Source organism: Vipera ursinii (genome assembly GCF_947247035.1).
Source record: "Vipera ursinii genome assembly, chromosome: 4".
In the NCBI taxonomy this organism is placed as follows: Eukaryota; Metazoa; Chordata; class Lepidosauria; order Squamata; family Viperidae; genus Vipera; species Vipera ursinii.
The window spans coordinates 22,460,196-22,480,634 of record NC_139514.1 but is presented as its reverse complement, the minus strand read 5'-3'; the positions used below and the strand labels follow the sequence as shown (position 1 = coordinate 22,480,634).

Genomic DNA, 20,439 nt, shown 5'->3' with positions numbered 1-20,439 from the left:
TCTAAAATTTGGAGTTACCCAATAAAGCTGCAAACTTTTGGACTGCCACTAGATGACAGCAAAGCCAGTGGCAGTTATATCTCTCTGCTGCCTCTTTGTGGCCATCCAGATCTTTCTGGTCCTTATCAAGTAATCCTAGACATAATTCAGCTTTGGGTATTCATGTGCATCCAGTTGGATAGTCTGCCTTCGATGAGCATTCATTTAATGATTTAATGTTCAAGATGACAATGCCCTTCAAAAAAAAGTGACTTATGATCCACCTTTGAAGTTAGAATCAATGCACCAGCCCCAGAGTCATGTGATCTCACTTCAGATACCTGGCTTGCATTTACAGCAGTGGCAGCATCTTGCTGTCATGTCATCACATTTCCCAGAAGGTTTCTGTCAAGCAAAACTAATTGGGGAAGCTGGATTTGTTAAAAACCCTGCGATTCATTTAACGGCAGAGGTAGAAATCACGGTAAAATTGGATCTAGACACACGATGACCTGCTTTCTGATCACTTAGCAACTGAAATTCCACTCCCAGTAGTAGTGGTCTTAAGTCAAAGACTACCTGTAATGGTTAACGCACCCGGCAAGAAAATGGGAAACTGTGAGTTCTAGTCCTGCCTTAGGTACAAAGCCAACTGGGTGATCTTGGACCATTCACTTTCTCTCAGTCTAGGAAGAAGGCAAGAACAAGCCACCTCCAGAAATCTTGCCAAGAAAACTACATGTACTCACGAGTCTAACTCAAAGGCACTTACACACACACAAACTATCCTAGGAGGAATATGGGTGCACACTGAAGATTCAGGCCCATGTTCCTCTCTAGAGCAATCCAAGGAAACAGCCAGTCAAGTACTCTGAGGTCCTTTTGCTGAACATTCCCATCATATCTTACAGAGAGGCCACAGCATCTTCAGCTCCTTCTCCCCACTGCATGGCCTGGCATGAGGATATCACTAAGAGGCGAAGCCGGGATAGAGTTTTATTTTGGATGCTGTTGTCTACTCTCCTGACCTAAGTCTCCCAAATGGGTCTCTGAATCCAGGCTGCAGAGTTCACTCAAGCTGGAAGAAGGAGCCAAATCATTTTAGTGCAAACTTCAGCCTTCCAAAGGTACTTCTGACGGAAGGAAAGAAAAGACATGAAGAAGAGCTTGGCTCAAGGGACCGCAACTAAATAGTTGCTCCACTCTGATCTCAGGAAGACTGCCATTAACAAGCAATAAGTATAGCTTGTGTTTTGTCATTGGGGGGGGCAGAGACAATAAGTGACCAGAAACACACCCTCCCCCCCCCAATGTTACATCTTTTCCACATTCTTCCAAAGGAATTTGCTTTTTCTGGGGCCAGCAAACAGAGTGCAAGGAGGAGAGGGTCACTCTTCATGATGGGTTCTTTCTGTGACCTCTCTTCAAGCAAACTGAAAACCATGGAAGCATCACTCAGAAGTAAATCCCACTAGGCTGTGGCCCCAGAAGCCTCAGGTAGTTCGGAGCCAGCAAGCATGAAATGGAAAATGTGCTTTGGAGTGCATCACACTTTTTTCTTTAGTGTTACCGCTGCAAACCCTTCTTAAAGTTAATTCTGTATAAACCATTTTTAAAAAAAGAGTCAGATTGTGTAGAGGTTTGCATAGAAGAAGGTGCCAGGTCAGGTGATTTAAGGAGCATCATTTGCTGTCTTCTATAGAGTGGCAGGTCTTATGATTCTGGCTAACATACATGTTAGATGAAGAAGAGTGTGGGGGGGAAGCGGAGAGGAGTATGGATTCTGTGGTGGACAACTGCAGTACATTACAGTATATGGGCCATATTTATCTTTCTTTTTTTTAATTCACGGCAAAGCAGCAAGCCAAAGTTAAGCATCCAGATATAACCTGGATATTTCTCTTATACAGCGTTAGTTTATGGTAGCAAGAAATCAGAATGGTTCTGGTAGCAGGGATAACCAGTTTTATCCAAACGCACAAGCTTTTCACGAGGTGCATAAAGATGGCACGATCTGCCTTTTAACAACATTAGTTAGGGATAATATTTTCCTCCTTATTTTTCACTCATATGCAACATATATTGGATTTGGTCAGCAAGGAAGAACATGTTTCTGTGCTGGTCTGAGGTAGTATTGCCCTAAATGTCTACTCAGAAGTAAATACCAATAAGGTCAGCTCTTGAGTGATGCTGCACAACGGATCCAAGACAAGCCAAGGAAGCAATTACTACATCGCACAGTTTTGAAGGGGGAAGAGTTACCATTCCCAATAAAATCAGTTAGAATTATATCCATGGGCAGTTAAATTGAGAATAATATTATTTAACATTGAGTGGGGGGAAAAAATCTTCCTGATTCTGGTAGGAAAGTCAAAGGTGTTACAGTCTTCCAATTGAAATTAGTGGGAGTCATCCAAGGGGATAAAGCCAAAGCATAGGCAAACTTTCAGTGTGTATATACATTTCTATTATTATTATTTTTTGTAAAAAAAACAACTTTATTTTTGTGCCAGTGTCTTTACATAAATAAATAAATAAATATCTCCTGATTTTTCCAGAAAAACAATACAGCCGTAACCATAATATATTTCAAGAAGGATCATAAAATTGACAACGACAACAACAACAAAAAAAGAAGAAGCAAAACAGAAAGTTTAACACAAGTTAAATCTCTTGCTCTCTGCCCCAGCTTCCTAGTGAAATGCCTTCCAGCTTCTAAAGAAAACCTGTTAGGAAGCAGGATCTAGATTTTATACCCAGAAACAACCCGAAGGGAAGGGGGGGAAGGAGGGGAAGAGGAAGAGGAAGATGCGAGGCTGGGAGAGAACCACGCCCTGGGATTCCCCCAGACACCAGACAGAGGTAAACCAAGTTGACCTTGACTCTTCCCCGCTCTTCAAAGAAAGAGGGTGGTCGGCGCTGTGTCAGCCTCCGCTGGCTAATTACGGTATTGTTAATCTCAAGGAAGAAAAGCTGCCACGGAAAGGGAACCTACGGGGCTCCCCTTTAACCAACAGCTCTGGAACAGAGCGCGCTGGTGGCGAGCAGGGGCCGCGGGGCTATTTACACCGGCTCTATGGGCTCGTCCTTGTCCATCTGCGGGAGACCGGAGGGGCCCAAGGAAGCTCGTCGCCCGGACGGCGTCGTAGTCGTCGTCGTCGTCGTCACACCTTAGGGGGTGACGGCGAGTTCTCTCTCGTCCTTGCCCGAGGAAGACGGAGACATGGGCGAGTCCTCCTCGTCTTCGGAGCCCTTGGCCGCAGCTGAGAGGGAGGCGCACTTACAGCCGGGGGCGGCCGGTCCCCCAGCGCGATGGGAGCCGCCCTTGCCTTCTTTCTTGTGCTTGACCCGCCGGTTCTGGAACCAGATCTTCACCTGCTTCTCGGAGAGGTTGAGGTAGGTGGCGATCTCGATGCGTCTCAGACGCGACAGGTACATGTTGGAGGCGAACTCCCGCTCCAGCTCCAGCAGCTGCGTGCTGGTAAAGGCGGTGCGCATCCGCTTGCTGCTCGGCAGCTGGCCCGACGTGCTGTCTGCGGGGAGGCAAAGCGGAAAGTCAAGACCTGCAGGGCCGAGCCAATTTGGCCCGCGGGGAAGCCAACCCTAACCCCAAAAGGCCCCCCGAGCGAGTAGGGAAGCTTAGCGCGGGTGTGTTTTTACATCGCCACAGCCACGCTCTTGTAGACAGACCATGCTAGGAATCGTTGTTGCGGGTTAGCCGAGAATGCCATTCTAAGCCCCTGGATACAACTAAGCGCCCTTGAGATGCAGTTTGGACTGAGCTTGGAGCTACGGGAGCGACTATCCGTCTAACCTGCAGGATGAGCGTGACAAAGGTTCCTACAGAGGATCCCAGTCGGGCACTCCCCCCCCCCCCCCGCAAAGAGTTCCGCACTACTTGGTAGCTGTAAGTCATTACTCGGAAATGCCTCTACGAGTTGCCGGAGTGAGGGTTAGGTAGGAGGGTCAGGGTAGGTTGACTTCTTTTAACCTGTGAAGGTTCCTTGTAAATGCCGTTGGAATGACAGACCAAAGCACTGCGCTCCTTAGAGGTTGTGCAAAAAAAACACCCCTGTTTTTCGGGACAGCAGGCTGGATTGTGCGAAGCCTAGAATCTCCTAGAATTGAGCTAATCCTCAGCTAACCGTCAAGCGCCGGGCGCCGTTCTCTGCGCAGGCCCCCATCAATTCCCCGAATTCTCAACCATCCCTGCTGACAATTCAACTCTCTCTTCCGCAGTCCGGACTTCGTTTCTAGAACTGCGCTGCCGCTTAACTACGCAACCCAGTCCATCCCTTTAATCCTATTGACTGCGAAAGTACGGACTTTGGTCGGGGCGTCAAATGACCCCAGTCTTCAGCTGCATTTTCTCCTAGGCTGGGAAGGAACAGCAAAAGCTCCCTCAAGTATAACTCGCCTCCTAGGGAATTCGTGGACGTGTCCATGGTTTGGGGCAACAGTACAGGAGTGATTGGCCACTGCCTTTTCCGGGATGCTTTCAAACTTTTTATTCTAACCTACAGCCCCGGAATTCCTGGTGACCGAATACCAACCAATCTCGCTCCACTTCCGAACCCAGAGTATGCCAGCTCAGCCTCCCATCTGCTGAGACAACTTTCTTCAACGTCTCTGTTTTGCAGACTTTGGGCAGGAGGGAGCAGTTTTGTCCCGCTGCCTCGCTCCTCGCCCTCCTATTTAAAACAACTTCAATCTCCTCACACCTATTCTGAAAATCGCTTTTATTCGGAAGCCTATGGCGGGAAGCCACTGTACCCTGCTGCCAAACCAAGCGCCCATTGCATTTAGACAAGCGAAAACGACCTTCCCAGGGTCCGAAGAGCGAGAATCGGTCTCGCCGCTCCCTGCTGAAAAGCTTCGGGTGACCTACGGCGAGATGATCAGCCGTTCCCCCAGCCCGCCCCGGGCCCCAAACTACTTACCCACGGAGATGCAGTGGAAGTGTCGGGGGTCGGGCAGCGGGTAGGCGCTCTGGTAGAGGGCGGCTGCGTGGCCCCCGCTGGAGGCGGACGAACCTCCGGGAGACTGCCTGGCAGCCAGGGGCGAAGGGCAGTACTGGGAGCCGAAGGGAGGAAAGGAAGCCTTGAGGAGGGGCAGGGCGGGCGGCGGCGGCGGCACCGGCGGCGGCGGGTGCAGCTGAGAAGCGGCGGCCACGCAGAGGGGGCACACGCAGAGCAGGCCGGCTTTGCGCGCAGCCGACGTGGCCACGGGAGCCGCGGGACAGGCGCCTCCGGAAAGGCCGTGCAGTGGATGCGAGGGGTGGACGGCATAGGGAAAGAGCGGCGGGGGCGGCGGGCTGCCGGGAGAGACGCCTCCTTTCTTGTCGCTGCCGCCGGCTTCGCGCAGCACCAGCGAGTCCACCAGAAAAGATCGCGGCATGGCTCGGCCCGGTCCAGCCTCGCCTTCGCCTGCCGCCGGGTTTGCGAGCGCAGCGCCTCTTGCCCGCGCAGTTCTTCTCAGGGCGCTGACCAGCGCCAGTGGTGCTGAAAGAGCCGCGCGGCCCGGTTTAAATAGCGTCTTTGGGGGCCATGTGATGAAAGCTGCGCCGGCCCCCGTCAATAGGCTTTTTGTGCCGCGCCTTGGCACCGCCGCTGCACGCTCCCTCATTATGCCCCTTGTTCGCCCAAAGCGCTTCACAATGTCCCTCATTCTTGTCAACCCCACCCACGTTTCTGGGCAGCCTTCCCTAGTTAAACCCCCCCCCCAACCCACCCCACCCGCCTCCTCCCTCGTCCCACCGCTAATCCATTGGCTCCTTCGTTCTCCAGCCCCTGTTGCGCTTCGGACGGGGTCGTACAGTTTCCTACTATGCGCTGTGGTGGAGGTGCGGGATTTCGAAAAGCCTCAAATCTTGGGAAGTGGTGTGGACTTTTGTGAAGATTGGACCGGTGCATCGGCACTGAGTTACACCTCGTAACGTTAAAAACATTCATAGGCTCTGGAAAGAAGAGCATTTTCATCTGATGCTGAGTTGAAAGCAGAAGTGAACAGGTCTGCAACTAAATCAACAGTCTTCATTCCCACCGATGCCACAGGCACTTGGCAAATCTATGGAATTTGCTTCTGTGAAAGCCTATGTCCTCAGAACATAACTATCATTGCTTGATTATAAAATCCATCTATTTCGAATGTTTTGTTGGCAATTGATTTTCAAGTAAGTGGATGTTAATAGCAGATTTGGTTGAAAATTCCTTTATAAAAAGTTGGAGAGATCTAAAATTATTTATTTGTGGTTGAGCCCAGCTAATTTCCAATATCCATGCTTAAAATTACAGTGTTGTGGAAATTAAAAAAACACTATTACCTTTATTTCCTATTAACCTCTTTTTTCAAGTTGCATTTGTATTGAAATATACTTTGAACTAAACCTAGTAATGGACATTTACCTCCTTTGAAATAATTTATGTTTATTAGTCCACCTTGATTTTGTTTCACCAATTTAATAATCAACAAAATCTCCAACCTATATTTTACAGTAAAAAAAATTGGGTGAGGGCAGCATGATAGATGCTTTTTGACAGATAGCATCACAATTTAAAAATCAGAGCAGAAAGTAAATGAGATATTTTATTATTGTAAAAATACCATTTATACTTGGAGAGAGGGTGGAATTCCAGCTGCCATAATTCTGTCCAAATGACAGAACGGGGTATAAATGTTGTTAAGATTTGATCACAGCCCAGGGTTCTGATTTTTAATTTTTTGATGTCACATTTAATGTGTAATGTGTAAATAAATGTATTTATATCACATTTAATATGTAGTGTTTTGTTTGGAATTATCTGGCAAATGTTCATTTTATTATTCTCTATTTACTCATGCTTATGCAAGTTTTTAAGTAGTAAAATAAATATCTACCAAAATAGCAAACAACATGTTAATTAATAGAGAAGTTCATGATTCCATAGAATCTGAAACAGAATGGAGAAGAGCAAAGTCCAAGAGAGTAAAAGACACAATTTTAGCAGCATTAGTTAACTGGGGATGAAGATTAATGGCTTAAAAATAAAATCGTATGCAATAACAGTGATCCTTTCATCACTATTAATACTTACATAAATATGGACCATCCTACCTAGGCTCACTATAGCTTTAAAAATGCAAAGCCAAAGTGTTGCTTTTCCCTGGAGGAACCACCATGCCAATTTTTAAAAGAGAGGAAGCCAATTCAGTGAGCTTTCTTTCCAAGGTGTCACATTTTGGGAAGACAAGGTTGCAGCATTACTTCAAAACCAAGAATCTGGAATGTTTTCCCACAAAACCATTTTACAAAAGGGATGAAATTCACAGCGATTTCAGCCACAGAGTTCTGCTCACCTTCTCCTCTGGTGAGAATCCTCCATTTCCTGGAAACAATCCCCTTGATTTATTGAAGGGATTGCAATGTTAGGATGCTTCCTAATGCAGTCCAGCCTCTACATACCCTCCTTTCCATCCATTTCCAGAATCAAGTCTCCAAAATGATTTAGCGTGCATAAAAGAAAATCGTCCAACTTCCCGGTAACTCAAAAGCTATGAATGTCTTCCCCGCATATCAAGGATAAAAAGATGCTACTCCAGCAGACATATTCAAATAATGAGCAAAGGAAGAGAGACACTCCTCCCCCCCACCCCCACCCCATTCATTTTGGTACCAGTTACTACAGATTGTGGAGATTCAAATGTAAGATCTCAGAGAAGAGGGGGTGAGGAACAGAATTTGTGGGGTGATCAATTTTATTTTTAAGAGACAAATGCAACTATTGTATCTCCAATGCATATCTTTAAAACTATGGAAATGAAAAGCATGACCAAGAGCTGGGATTCTCATACTATTATATGCACTATTTGGCAATGCTGATCTATTTAGCTGAATCAAGCAGTGAAGTTGAAGTACCTTGGCAGTAAGTAAGCTTTAGTCTGTCTCTTCTGTTGTCCAGATCTCTGTTTTTGGGAGGTCCCAGCCAATGAAAGGATCTTTATAAAATTATCTACTAGAGACTCAGAATCAGACCTGATTTTTCTGCATACCATACCAATGAATAAGGGCCAGGGAGATATTGTCCATCATGTAGGTATTGCATAGCATTTAGATGCAGATCTGTTTTGGGAAAAAATGACATGGATATGACATGAACGTATTATTTGAGTGCCATTGGTCACTGCAACCATGGGGCCTTCAATGTATAATTAGACATCACTCCTGAATATGTAAGGATGCTTATGTCCTGGGTCAGAGGTATGAAAGAGAACATTCCATCCACTAGATGTCTGAGTCTGAAGGGACTGTTAGAAACATACAGCAACTGATTCCTAAGCAAAATCTAACTGGAAATCCATAAAAAAATCACCTTTTTTCCAGGCCAGTCCGAATTGATCATTACATGCTATTATTCCCAAACACAACAATTGCAATATGTTTTGGAGCAAACTTTCAGGTATATTTGGACATTAAATCAAATCCACATATAACAGAAGACACAACTTGAATGGAAAAAATGCACTTATCTGTTCAAAGCCAAGAGTAATTAAAGTCTTTTCTGATACTTTCATCTGCCTTCTCTTATCTTTGCTGTTTAAAATTACCAGCTCTCCAATGTGCTTGTTTTAACAGAGAGTGTTGCAAAGTTTCACTGGCCATAATTCAGCAATTTTGAATAACACCCCTTTCCAGAGGAAAACTAGTCATCTACCTGAATATTTCCCACTGAAATCAATGAGACTTAAGGTCTAACCTTGCTGGACTGAACCCACTTCTGTAAAGGAGAAATGGGAAAGATGACAGAAATACCAATGAACAGTGAGACTTACTAAGGGAGTTAGAAAGTTGTACGATTGAATTTTGCACCTAGAGTGAAAGCAATCATATAACTAAATTCGAATGTATAATTATTAGTCCCTAGGCCAGGGGTAGGCAACCTCGGCTCTTTTATGACTCATGGACTTCAACTCCCAGAATTCCTGAGCCAGCTTGGCTGGCTCAGGAATTCTGGAGTTGAAGTCCATGAGTCATAAAAGAGCCGAGGTTGCCTACCCCTGCCCTAGGCACACTCCATATCCTGAGACAAACTGTTAAATCAGAATCACACAGCTTCAGCTGGATGTCTTCTGAATGTTGTTGTGCAGTCTGATGCAAAATCTACTCAGAGATGATCTGGTCAAATACAGTTCCTAATCAGCGTTTCTCCTTTTGAGAATCCTCAAGAAAGGAGACAATCTTTGCAATTTTATCTTGTTGGTTTTTTTTTTATGCGTAGATGCCTGCTTGCTTTTATTTTGGACATAAACTAGCATAGATATGAAAATGCAGTTTCCCCACAACTTCATACAGATCTGAAACATACTTTTTTGGAAATAAGTTTCAGAAATTATACTGAACTGGACTTTTAAAATAAATACATCTGAATTCAAGAACTGCGCCTTTCACTTTTCTTTTTCTGTAAAGACAAAGTTGGGCCGGGAAAATAAGGCCATGTACAGTAGATATTTTTTTTTTCTAAATACCACATAACCATTCTAAGGAAAAGGGTGCTATAGCACCGAAAACTCCTGGCTAAACTATTCATGAATAGTTGGAATAAAGAGAAAATTTGGTCTTGTTCTATACAGCTGTTGTCTTCCAGATATATTGGTAGACAACAATATGCATCTTGTCCCAGTTTTTTTCCATATTAATTGAGGATAAAGAGAGATATAAAACAGCAACACATCTGTAAAGTGCTCAGTTTAGGGAAAGCCTTTTGAATCAAGTCTAAGAGTTATTTTTTTTAGTTGAATGAGCTATTCCTCTTAGACAATTGACCTTTATAGAAAGACATCCTAAAGTATTGCTGTACTTTCTGGATGGAACCCCAATCTATTAGCTCCAGGAGGGAAGGAGTTAACCCTTCTGAATGCAGACCAAGCCCAAAGCTATTGGGAAGAATATGAAGGGGAGAATAACCAGTCCCCCCCCCTTGTGCTCGCTCCCTCCAGCCGCTGGACTTTATTGAATGTCGCTGAAAAAAGTTTTGAATGCCAGATAAAGGGAGGCGAATTAAACTGTGTGACAGCAGAGGATAAGCAAACACAAAGGGAACTCTGTCACACTTTGGCCAAAATCCATGGGCTTTTTACCAAGCCTCTTTGCTATGATTGAATTAAGTAATAGGAAAACATTTTCTTTCAGTTTAGAGCCATTAAACAAAAACTTCAAAGCCAAGAGCACTTTTTAATGTGCAGTCCCCGGACAATGAAATCTCTGGTTGGCGGTGAAATATTGGAAATGGCTTCTTGTGCAAATTCTTGAAGTCCTTGAAGAAGGGAGGAGAAGAGGAGTCACAGGAAAACAGGCACTCTTTCTCTTGTCTTGATTTTGGAAGACTATTTGAGCCCTTGAAAGACAGGAATAGAGATGGAAGGATCCTTTAAAGGGCCTGGATCTGGGATATGGCATCAAAATGGAACCGTAAGAATTCCAAATCTGCTGACAGCAAGGACCACAGAAATGGTGCTTTCCTTGTCCCGGGATTACTTAGTACCAATGCTTTTTTTGTAAAAGAAAAAGGTGCCGGAACTCACACATGTCATACAACCCGCCTTGCCATACAACCCTACAAGGTTTCATCCAAAAAAGGTGCCGGAACTCCGTTCTGAGCGTTCTATGAGAAAAAAAGCCCTGCTTAGTACTGTTGTACTTTTCCCCACATTCTCACCCCCAAAACAGCAGGTGCATCATTGGAGGTGACACTGACTAGACCCATAGTCATCAATGGAGGTACAAGTAAGCTTAGTTGGAAGGAGTGCCTTCTTCCAGTTCTGATTGGTGGGACAATAACAGCTGCTTTTAGATAGGGCTAGTCAAGGAGGAGGAGGAGGAGGAGGAGGTGGTGGTGGTGGCTAACCTGGTCTCAATGGTTCAGGCATTTGGTACCTTACAAACTGGACTATTAGAACATAATGTAGGAGGAGTATCCTTCCATTGGAAAAGAAGTTCCAGCTAATGCTACAGTTAAGTTGCTGGAGATGACCTCCTGTCCCAAAAACGAGCTGTTCACTGCACTGGCTGACAGTCTGCTACTGTGCTAAATTTAAGGAATATACTCTACGTAGTTCACAATTACACCTATTGTAAAGAGCTCTTTTGTTCCTGAGTGAGTGGTGCCCCATAAAAACAACTTGCTCTGCTGCTCCCCTCTGATGTCTCATCACAACTGGCGCAATTTCACTTTTGCATTACTTCTGAATTGCTTTCTTAAAAGGTGTTTCTTCATGCAGCAAGCTGTGGGGTCTTCAGGAAATAGTAGGGATGCAAACCTGCAAACAAAAGGCAGGCTGTTACCACCGAGTAGAAGGCCAGTGTATCGTTTAATATTTTTCCCAGTTAGAATCAGTTTCTTCTGCCCTACTGAAAGAAATAAGTCAGCAGTGAGTTACAAACGCATTAAGAAGGTTGAACGTACATCCAGGTTTGCTTGGTCTTAAGGATGTCAGGGGGAAAAAGGATGACTCCTTTCCCGGTAGGATCAGAAGTCCACCAGCAAAGCAAAAGGTCAGACTTGTTTGTTTCTCACAGCAAGGTTGCATTAAGAACAAGTAGGCATCTCCCGAGCCTTTCACTCAGTGGGTTCAGACCTCTTTGTTGCCCCTCTGGCCTTTTCAGCTAACCTTTTACTTGCCTCTTCTTTTTCACACACGGGGGATATTTAGCCGTGAAAGGAGGGTCTTCAGTCAGCTTGTTAGTTATCATTATTATAGAAGCTTTCTGACCAGTACCATCACTGGGGATGCTCCAAACCAAATGTTTGTGTCATTTATTTTTTTATTTATTTTATTTTTTATTTTAATTCCATTTATATCCCGCCCTTCTCCGAAGACTCAGGGCGGCTTACAAGCTTAGCAGTAGCCTTCATTCTATGTATATGCCTGCTTGTTAGGGCTTTCACACACACACCCCAAGCGGCATTATTACAAAGTCAGCTTAATTGCCCCCAACAATCTGGGTCCTCATTTTACCTACCTCGGAAGGATGGAAGGCTGAGTCAACCTTGAGCCTGGTGGGATGCGAACCTGCACTAATTGCAGGCAGCTGGTGTTACTTAAGGAGGCATTAGCCCACTGCTCCACCAAAATCCTACACTTTTTCCCAGCTTCGTTTTCATCCCCAAATGATTTCAGGATCACATGTGTGTGTGTGTGTGTGTGTGTATCTGTGTGTTGGGACGGAATCCCTGTTTATTCTCTTTGGAATTTGAAGGAATTTAAGTAGAACAGGAATATTATGGAAATCCCATTTGCTTTTAGTTATAGCTTTTAAACTTAAGAAAAAATGTCTTTTTCTTAAATGATTTGAGATTGATCCACTTCTTTAGCCATGAAAAAGTTGTAATTTTTTACTTCAGACGAAAAGGAATACTTTCCATATTTATAGCCTGCTTTATAATGTAGGTAATGTATGATAAAATGTGCCCAATTTACGAATGATTATTAAAAAAAATGACTGCAAGATGATAGTAGGTGCAAGTGAAAGTTATATGATGCTGCTGTTAATACGGCAAGAAGCAAGTATTTTTAGAGAAAAATAAGTATGTGATCTAATTTTCATGTACTGGGCATTCATTAAAGCTGATCAGCTGCAGAATTTGCAGCTTTGCAGTTTGCTAAGTAAAGTTTTCCCCCCCAACCAAAGTACATGCAATTCTCAAAGATTTTTGGGTCCACATTCCAAATATCAGTACCAAAATATGCTTTGTATATAAACAGAAAATTAGGTATAAAATTAATGATACTGTAATGTTTTTTGAAAAGCACATACAAAGACTATTCACCAAAATTTATAGGAGAAGACTTAAAAATGCACAGCCCAGGGTGCATATCATTCTGTCACTTCTGCAAAGACTGGAAAAATTTGATAACAAATGTACTGAAAGCAAAATAATAGCTGCCTGAATACAAAAGAAAGAAAGAACTGTATGGGAGCGGGAGGTTACCGTATATGGGAAACCCCAAATTGATTATGGTGATTCATCAGTTGCAGAGGAAAGACTTTCTCTAAGAAAGAGGGTTGAATGAAATTTAATTCTATTATGGACGCACTTGAAACTGTCTCAGGGAAGAGCAGTATAAACACGGAAGTGATATGCTTAACTATGTTTTCACATTAAAGGCTATGCTATCTAAGTTCACCCTGAACTAGCTGGTGAAATAAAGTATTTCCATGTTTATAAGAAGCAACATTGTTGGAATAAAGAGTATTTTAAGCACCAGGATCTAAACAACCATCAGAAATATCAATAACATGGCTTTCTCAAATATAATATTCCACCTTTTATCAGGTAACAGTAAAAACTGCTTAGGAGAAAGCTCACTATCATGGCTACAAAAGATGAAAAATGATCTATATGCCACGTTGCTGTAAGAAAAACTGTCTGTATGAAGCAGTGGCATAGCGTGAGTTGTCAGCACCCGGGGCAAGGCAAGTGACGTCACGGCACCGCCGAAAAGACGCACCCCGCAGCAGCGTAGACTTTCCAAGAAGAGTCACGCGCATGCAGGATGCTTCCGGGTCCCTCTCAAGGGCGGCTGGGCGGGGCTCTGCCCTGCAAGAGCCGCTGCATTCAAGCTCGCACGTGAGCCCCGCTAAATAAAGCCACGCATGCGCACGAAGCTAGGCCGGCTGGCCGGCGGGTCCGTCTTCGCTCGGCCAAGCCTGCCGGGGCGCCTGCAGGGCGCTTGCGGTTGGCCTGAGCCTGGGCGGAGAGTTGGGCGCTTCTATTTATTTTATTCAGTTTATGTGGCCGCCCATCTCACCTGCCGGACCCGTTTCGCTTTGCAAGAAAGAGCAGCTCGAGAGCGGAGCCAAGCCGACTCTGTGCAGCCCTTGGGGCTCCCTGAGCAGCTCAGTGCGAGCGCGCCCCCCCCAGATGTTGCGCCCAGTGCGGCCGGCCCCCCCTGCACCCCCCACGCTACGCCACTGGTATGAAGCATTATGTGCACAGAAAGTGATAGACATTGTAATCTTTAGAATGACTCCATTAATAACTTGGTTCTTTTTGAAATGCCATAGTAAAAGGTGTTCTGCTTCGATTTAGTTAATTGTTCTCACTGTTAGGAGGTTTCTCCTTAATTCCAGGTTGCTTCTCTACTTGATTAGTTTCCATCCATTGTTTCTTGTCTTGCCTTCTGGTGCTTTGAAAAATAGGTTGGCCCCCTCTTCTTTCGGCAGCCCCTCAAGTATTGGAACACTGCTATCATGTCACCCCTAATTCTTCTTTTCACTAGACTAGACATACCCGGTTCCTGCAAGTGTTATTTATATGTTTTAGTTTCTTTGTCCTTAATCATCTTAGTTGCTCTTCTCTGCACTTGTTCCAAAGTCTCAACATCTTTTTTAAAACATGGTGACCAAAACTGGAAGCAGTATTCCACATGTGGTCTTACTAAGTTTTTAGAAAGCAGTACTAATACTATGCCTCTATTTATGCAACCAAGGTTTGCATTATCCTTTTTGGCTGCTACCACATACTGCTAGCTCATAGTTAAGTGATTGTCCACTAGGACTCCACAATCCCTTTCACAGTTACTGTTTTTGGAGCCAGATTTCATCTCATCTGTATTTGTACCTTTGGTTTTTCCTGCCTAATTGTAAAATTTTGCTTTCTCCACTTTAAATTTCATTTTGTTGGATAAGGCCCATTACTCAAGTCTGTCAAGGTCCTTTTGGATCCCAACTTTTGTCTTGTGGAGTATTGGCTATTCCTGTCAGCTTAGTGTCATCTGAAAATTAGATGAATTCCCCTTCTATTTCCTAGTCAAATCATTTATGAAGATATTGAAAGGTACTGGGCCTAAGACTGAACCTTGTAGAATTCCACTACTTAGTTCCCTCCATGTAGAGGTAGTACCATTAAGGACAACGTGTTGAGTTTATCAGCCAGTTATAAACTCAATGTGCTTCTATCCCACATTTTTCTAGCTTACCAAGAAGTAGGTTGTAGTCTACTTTGTTGAATTCCTTATTGAAATCTAAATATTCTACGTCCACAGCATTTTGCTGGTTTACTAATTTAGTCACTTTGTCAAAGAATGAAATAATATTGGTTTGGTTTGATCTGTTTTTAACAAACCCATGCTGGCTTCTAGTTATAATTTTATTTGTTTCTAGATGTTTGAAGATCTGTTTTTTTATTATCTTTTCCAGGATCTCCCCAGGTATTGATGTCAGGCTGATTGGTTTGTAGGTTCCTGGATCTGTTATTTTCCCCCTTGTTGAAGATGGAAATCACATCAGCTCTATTCCAGTCCTCGTGTAGTTCCCTGGTACTCTAGGATTTTTGAAAGATATGGTTCTGAGATAACATCTGCCAGCTCCTTCAGAACTCTGGGACGTAATCTGTCAGGACCTGGTGATTTAAACTTGCCAACATCAGACAGGTGGTTTCTTATCAGTATTTCTCATCTATCTATATCACCTATCTATATCTGTTAATCTATTTATCATATTCACTGCCTATCCTTTTTCCAACTCGAGGTAGTAAAATATTTTTTTATTAATATAAAAAGTTATGTCTTGTAATGTATATGCTTCACTTAGGAGTGTTCACAAAAATATCTAACATATTTTTTTAAAAAAGCACAGGGGTATGAAAAACATTTATGTCATTATTAGCATGTTGCATCATTGCTTGGAACATCCCAAGGAATAATTGAAAACTGATTATGGAGAATTGAAACAAGTTTTATCCTTTTCAGTGCTGAATGGAAAGACCTCTAAGCCAGTTTTCTCGATCTTGGCAACTTTACGTTATGTGGTCTTCAACTCCCAGATTTCCCCAGCCAAGATGCTGTGAGTTGAAGGCTCTACATCTTAAAATTGCCAAAACTGAGAAGCACGACTCTAGTCTGTCCTTCCTACATTGGAAGGTAGGTGTGATCTGATCAATTGTTCTAAGTAATTCTTCATTAGTTCTCCTCTCCTAAACATTAATTCCTTGTTAAAAAGTTGAAACTATGTTATGTTGTCCATCATTCCATGGTTTAGACTGCCCCCACACTCTTCACTTCCCTCTGCCTTCTTAGCCCCATTTGAACCATGGCATCAAATCTAGTAAATCCCAAATAGAAAAAAAACCAAGACTATTTGTATGAAATCAAGGTTGATGTTGATAAAAATAAAAGGGGGAGGAGCAGACACCAATTACTTGGCTCCCATATGAATTTTTTTTTACTGAAAATTTTCTAATTTTTTCCCCCCTACCCCATAAATGACTCTGGATAAAACATACTTCCTATTCCGTTCCAAATTCTGGTTTCTTGTTGCTATATTTACTGATGGGGAATTTTTAATTGTTTGCTACATTACTTAATTGATTTGATTATTGTTCCTGGAATCATATACAAATGCAACTAAATATACAAATGCAACTAAATAAATAAATAAATATGAAGGAACACTACATTCATACTTAATTAATTAGTTCGGTGATGTTTATACCCATATGAGTATGAAAGTGTTTATTTCAGCACACTGAGATTCTTTTTTGTTATAGGGTGCTTATTTTGATTTCTAGTTTTCTTCATTTTTTTCATACAGAAATGGAATTAAAATATTTATTACTGGTAAGAATATGATTGCACACTGGACTTCACATTCCATTAAAAACTAGAATTTTGTCACTGAAGCTTTGGATAAACATGAGTTGCTTTCTTTCAACTGAATGCTTAACAAATTCTCTGTGTCCTGCTACTTGAAGGAGTATTTGCTGCTCTCTGCAGGTCAAGGCTGAAATCGTCCCAGTTTTTAAAGATGAGGCTAATTGAGTTCAGTATGTTATTTTAAAAAATTACTGCTACTCAGGATTTTCAAGAGCATACAAAACATCCTACAAACCATTGCATATTCTTCTTAAGTAAACAAAAAAGACTTTTACCTATAAAGTGCTAATTAATTCTGAATCAAGGACATTTTTCTCAGCCAACTTGATGTTCTTCCAGTACTTCGAATTAGTACTTCTAGTACAAGGGGTGTCAAACTCAATTTCATTGAGGGCCGCATCAGCATTGCGGTTGCTCACAGGGGGCTGGGTGGGTGTGGCCTGGGTGGGCGTGGCCTACTGGGTGGGCGTGACTAGAGTGCCTATGGCCTACTGGGTGGGCGTGGCCAGCTCTACATCAACGGTGCCTATGGGGGCCTGGGCAGGAGTGGGACAGATCTGAGGGTCTCTGGCAGAAGGAGGGTCTCTGGGCCAGGGCCAAGGCAGCGGGGGCCGTTCCCTCACTGTTTCCAGGATGGCTTCGCGGGCCACATAAAACCGCTTCGCGGGCCGGATCCGGCCCCCAGGCCTTGTGTTTGACATGTCTGTATCTAGTACATCAGACCCAACCATCATGACCTGCTAGAAGCAATAGGGCCTATGCAAGTTCTACCTGGTCATGATATTAGTTGAGGCCATGTATAACTTTGCACGGAATTTGGTTTTTCTTATATAATGTTAATTCTTGGCATAGTTGTTTTATAATTTTATAAAGAATTTGATAAGGCTTTAAACACTTTAGGTAACATCTGCCTTGCTAAATAATTGACCTGTGAGGCCCACAACGGAATAAACAAGAGAGCCACCAGACGCAAAAACACAGCATAGTTCCAATTTTTCTTATAAAGAGGAGGGGAGATCTAGATAAGCAAGTCTAAAATGTAAAATTACTTAATAACACAAAAATTACTAAAGGTAAAGGTTCCCCCGCACACGCGTGCTAGTCGTTTCCTACTCTAGGGGCCGGTGCTCATCTCCGTTTCAAAGCCAAAGAGCCAGCGCTTGTCCAAGGACGTCTCCGTGGTCATGTGGCCGGCATGACTAGATGCCAAAGGCACACAGAGCGCTGTTACCTTCCCACCCTAGTGGTCCCTATTTTTCTACTTGCATTTTTACGTGCTTTCGAACTGCTAGGTTGGCAGAAGCTGGGACGAGTAACAGGCGCTCGCTCTGTTACATGGCACTCGGGATTCAACCCGCCATATTGCCGACCTTCTGATCGACAAGCTCAGCGTCCTAACCCACTGAGCCACCGCGTCCCTTGTCAAAAATTACTAGAATATTCCATTTTCAATCTAGTCTAACCCTCTGGTTTGGAAATTGGAGAACAAATTATCCCAAGAACAATTTCCTATGCAGCTTTTTCTGAGCACCTTCCATTCAGAAATATACTAAATGCCACCCTACAGAACTAAAGAAGAGGAAAAGAGAACTCCAGGGAATCCCAGCGTAATAGACTGGGGAGTTGAAATAGACTTCCCTAAACAAGGCAATGGCAAACTTCATTATTTTGCCAAGGGAACTACATGGAGTTATCAGATGTAGATCTTGAGATCAAAGGAGACCTGAACTGAAATGAGTTGAGTTGAGTTGAGTTGACTTTCACCACATTGGTCACTGAAACTGATTGACAAACTATTTTCCTTTATGGATTTCTCTACCCTTTCCCAAATTATCTGAGAGTCAACCATCAACACACCTTGTGGATATATCAGGGGTGTCAAACTCAATTTCATTGAGGGCCGCATCAGCATTGCGGTTGCCCTCAGGGGGCTGGGTGGGTGTGGCCAGGGTGGGCGTGGCCTACTGGGTGGGCGTGGCTAAAGTGCGTATGGCCTACTGGGTGGGCGTGGCCAGCTCTACATCGTTCTCATCAAGGGTGCCTATGGGGGCCTGGGCAGGAGTGGGACAGACCTGAGGGTCTCTGGCAGGAGGAGGGTCTCTGGGCCAGGGCCAAGGCAGTGGGGGCCGTTCCCTCACTGTTTCCAGGATGGCTTCGTGGGCCACATGAAACCACTTCACGGGTCGCATCCGGCCCCCGGGCCTTGTGTTTGACATGTCTGCTATAGATCCACAATTCACTATGAAAATTTTTTTCCTCCATTGTTCCCAAGTGTGCTATCAAATGATTTCATTGCACTACTTCCCAATTCTAGCATTCTGAAATTAGCGTTTGTAATATTGCAGGAAACAACATTTGTAGAGGTCTTGCAGCTTTCCAGGGGTCATCAAAAACAATATCCCAGAATGTGGTAATTTCATGTCCAGAATTTTAGTACTATCCTTGCCATCTGGTACCCCATTTAAGCAATTTGTAATGGAGAAAATGATAAAGAAGAAAGGAAATTCTCTCCCTGTTTTATTTTACTTTTTCTCGGAAAGGTCTCTATTGCTTTACAAAGCAGGTTATAAAGTACACAAGCTATATGTTAGACATCTGTTCATTTCCTCCTCTTCCTCCCTTTTATTCAGTTATGGCTAGAAATATTTGGAACTGCCCTCCTACCTCCACGAATTCCAGAGTTGCAAAATAACTAATTTGCTTAAGAAAAAAATAATTCTTTATGGGCCAAGATTCAAGGATCAGCCAGATCATCTGTGGACTTTGAGTCTTGTATTTCAGGACTGCTTCTGAATTTCCATGAGCCTCTACATTAAACAATATAAGTTCACATGTCAAGCATGATTACAACAGGCTCATCCCTGGCAGATATGTGGGTTTCGACACCCAAGAAACTTTAATTGGAATTAATTACTATGAAGTTTCTACTAGCAGCTGCATCATTTAATATGGAGAAGCAGCCTTTAATCACTCAGAAGAAACTGTTGCCAATACTCCTGAGATGAAGAGTTATGTTTTTATGTTGTTATAAGAGCATATTACAAATGCTCTTTTTTCAAGCGTAGTAGCAGCCAATATTGTATGGCAGGGATCTTCAAACTTGGCCCTTTTATGACTTGTGGACTTCAACTCCCAGAATTCCTCAGCCAGTGTGCCTGGCTGAGGAATTCTGGGAGTTGAAGTCCACAAGTCATAAAAGGGCCAAGTTTGAAGATCCCTGTTGTATGTCATATGCCTATCTCTTGCCAAAGTTGTATAAATTCCAAATTGATACAAGCGTGAAATAAACTTCTATATCTCATTAAAACTAACATACTTGTTTTCCAATAATTTCACACTTTATTTAAGATTAGAGGGCTAGTCAATCTCTCATCTACATGGTGCATCCATCCTCAGCCCCTCCCCACCTTTTTGCTTCTGGAATCCCTGAGATCATAAAGCCCAAATTTGAGTGTTGATCAACAAATTACACTAACATATTTTTCTTTTTATGCAAATAAAACTAAGGATTAAAACTAAGGTATTAAGCTTCTATCATGTTTTCAGTGGACGTAGTTCCATATTCTGCATGCATATGCCTATGCACCTGCACCCCCCACCCCCCACACACAGACATTAGGACTTTATTTATTTATTTGTGTCCCACTTTTTTATTTTTTACACATAACTCAAGGCAGCAAACATATCCAATACTCCTTCCGCCTTTTATTTTCCCCACAAGAACAACAATCCTGTAAGGTACCTCTCTTTGTTTGTTTCTCAAACTCTGAACATTGGTGTGCAGACCTCTGAGCCACGTTATGCATAAGAAACAAACAGTTAAAGCCCATA

At 43.3% G+C, this 20,439-nt stretch overlaps 1 protein-coding gene across 1 annotated transcript; it reads right to left on the bottom strand.

Annotated features, from left to right (window-relative positions):
- Positions 1 to 3,150: 3,150 nt before the first annotated feature.
- On the bottom strand, positions 3,151 to 5,694 carry GSX1 (GS homeobox 1; the record flags this gene model as incomplete). Its single annotated transcript, XM_083363062.1, has 2 exons — positions 4,920 to 5,694; positions 3,151 to 3,512 (listed from the first exon to the last, which is right to left on the bottom strand). Exons 1-2 carry the CDS (start codon positions 5,644 to 5,646, stop codon positions 3,151 to 3,153), a joined length of 1,089 nt encoding a protein of 362 aa, XP_083219188.1. The 5' UTR covers positions 5,647 to 5,694.
- Positions 5,695 to 20,439: the final 14,745 nt, after the last annotated feature.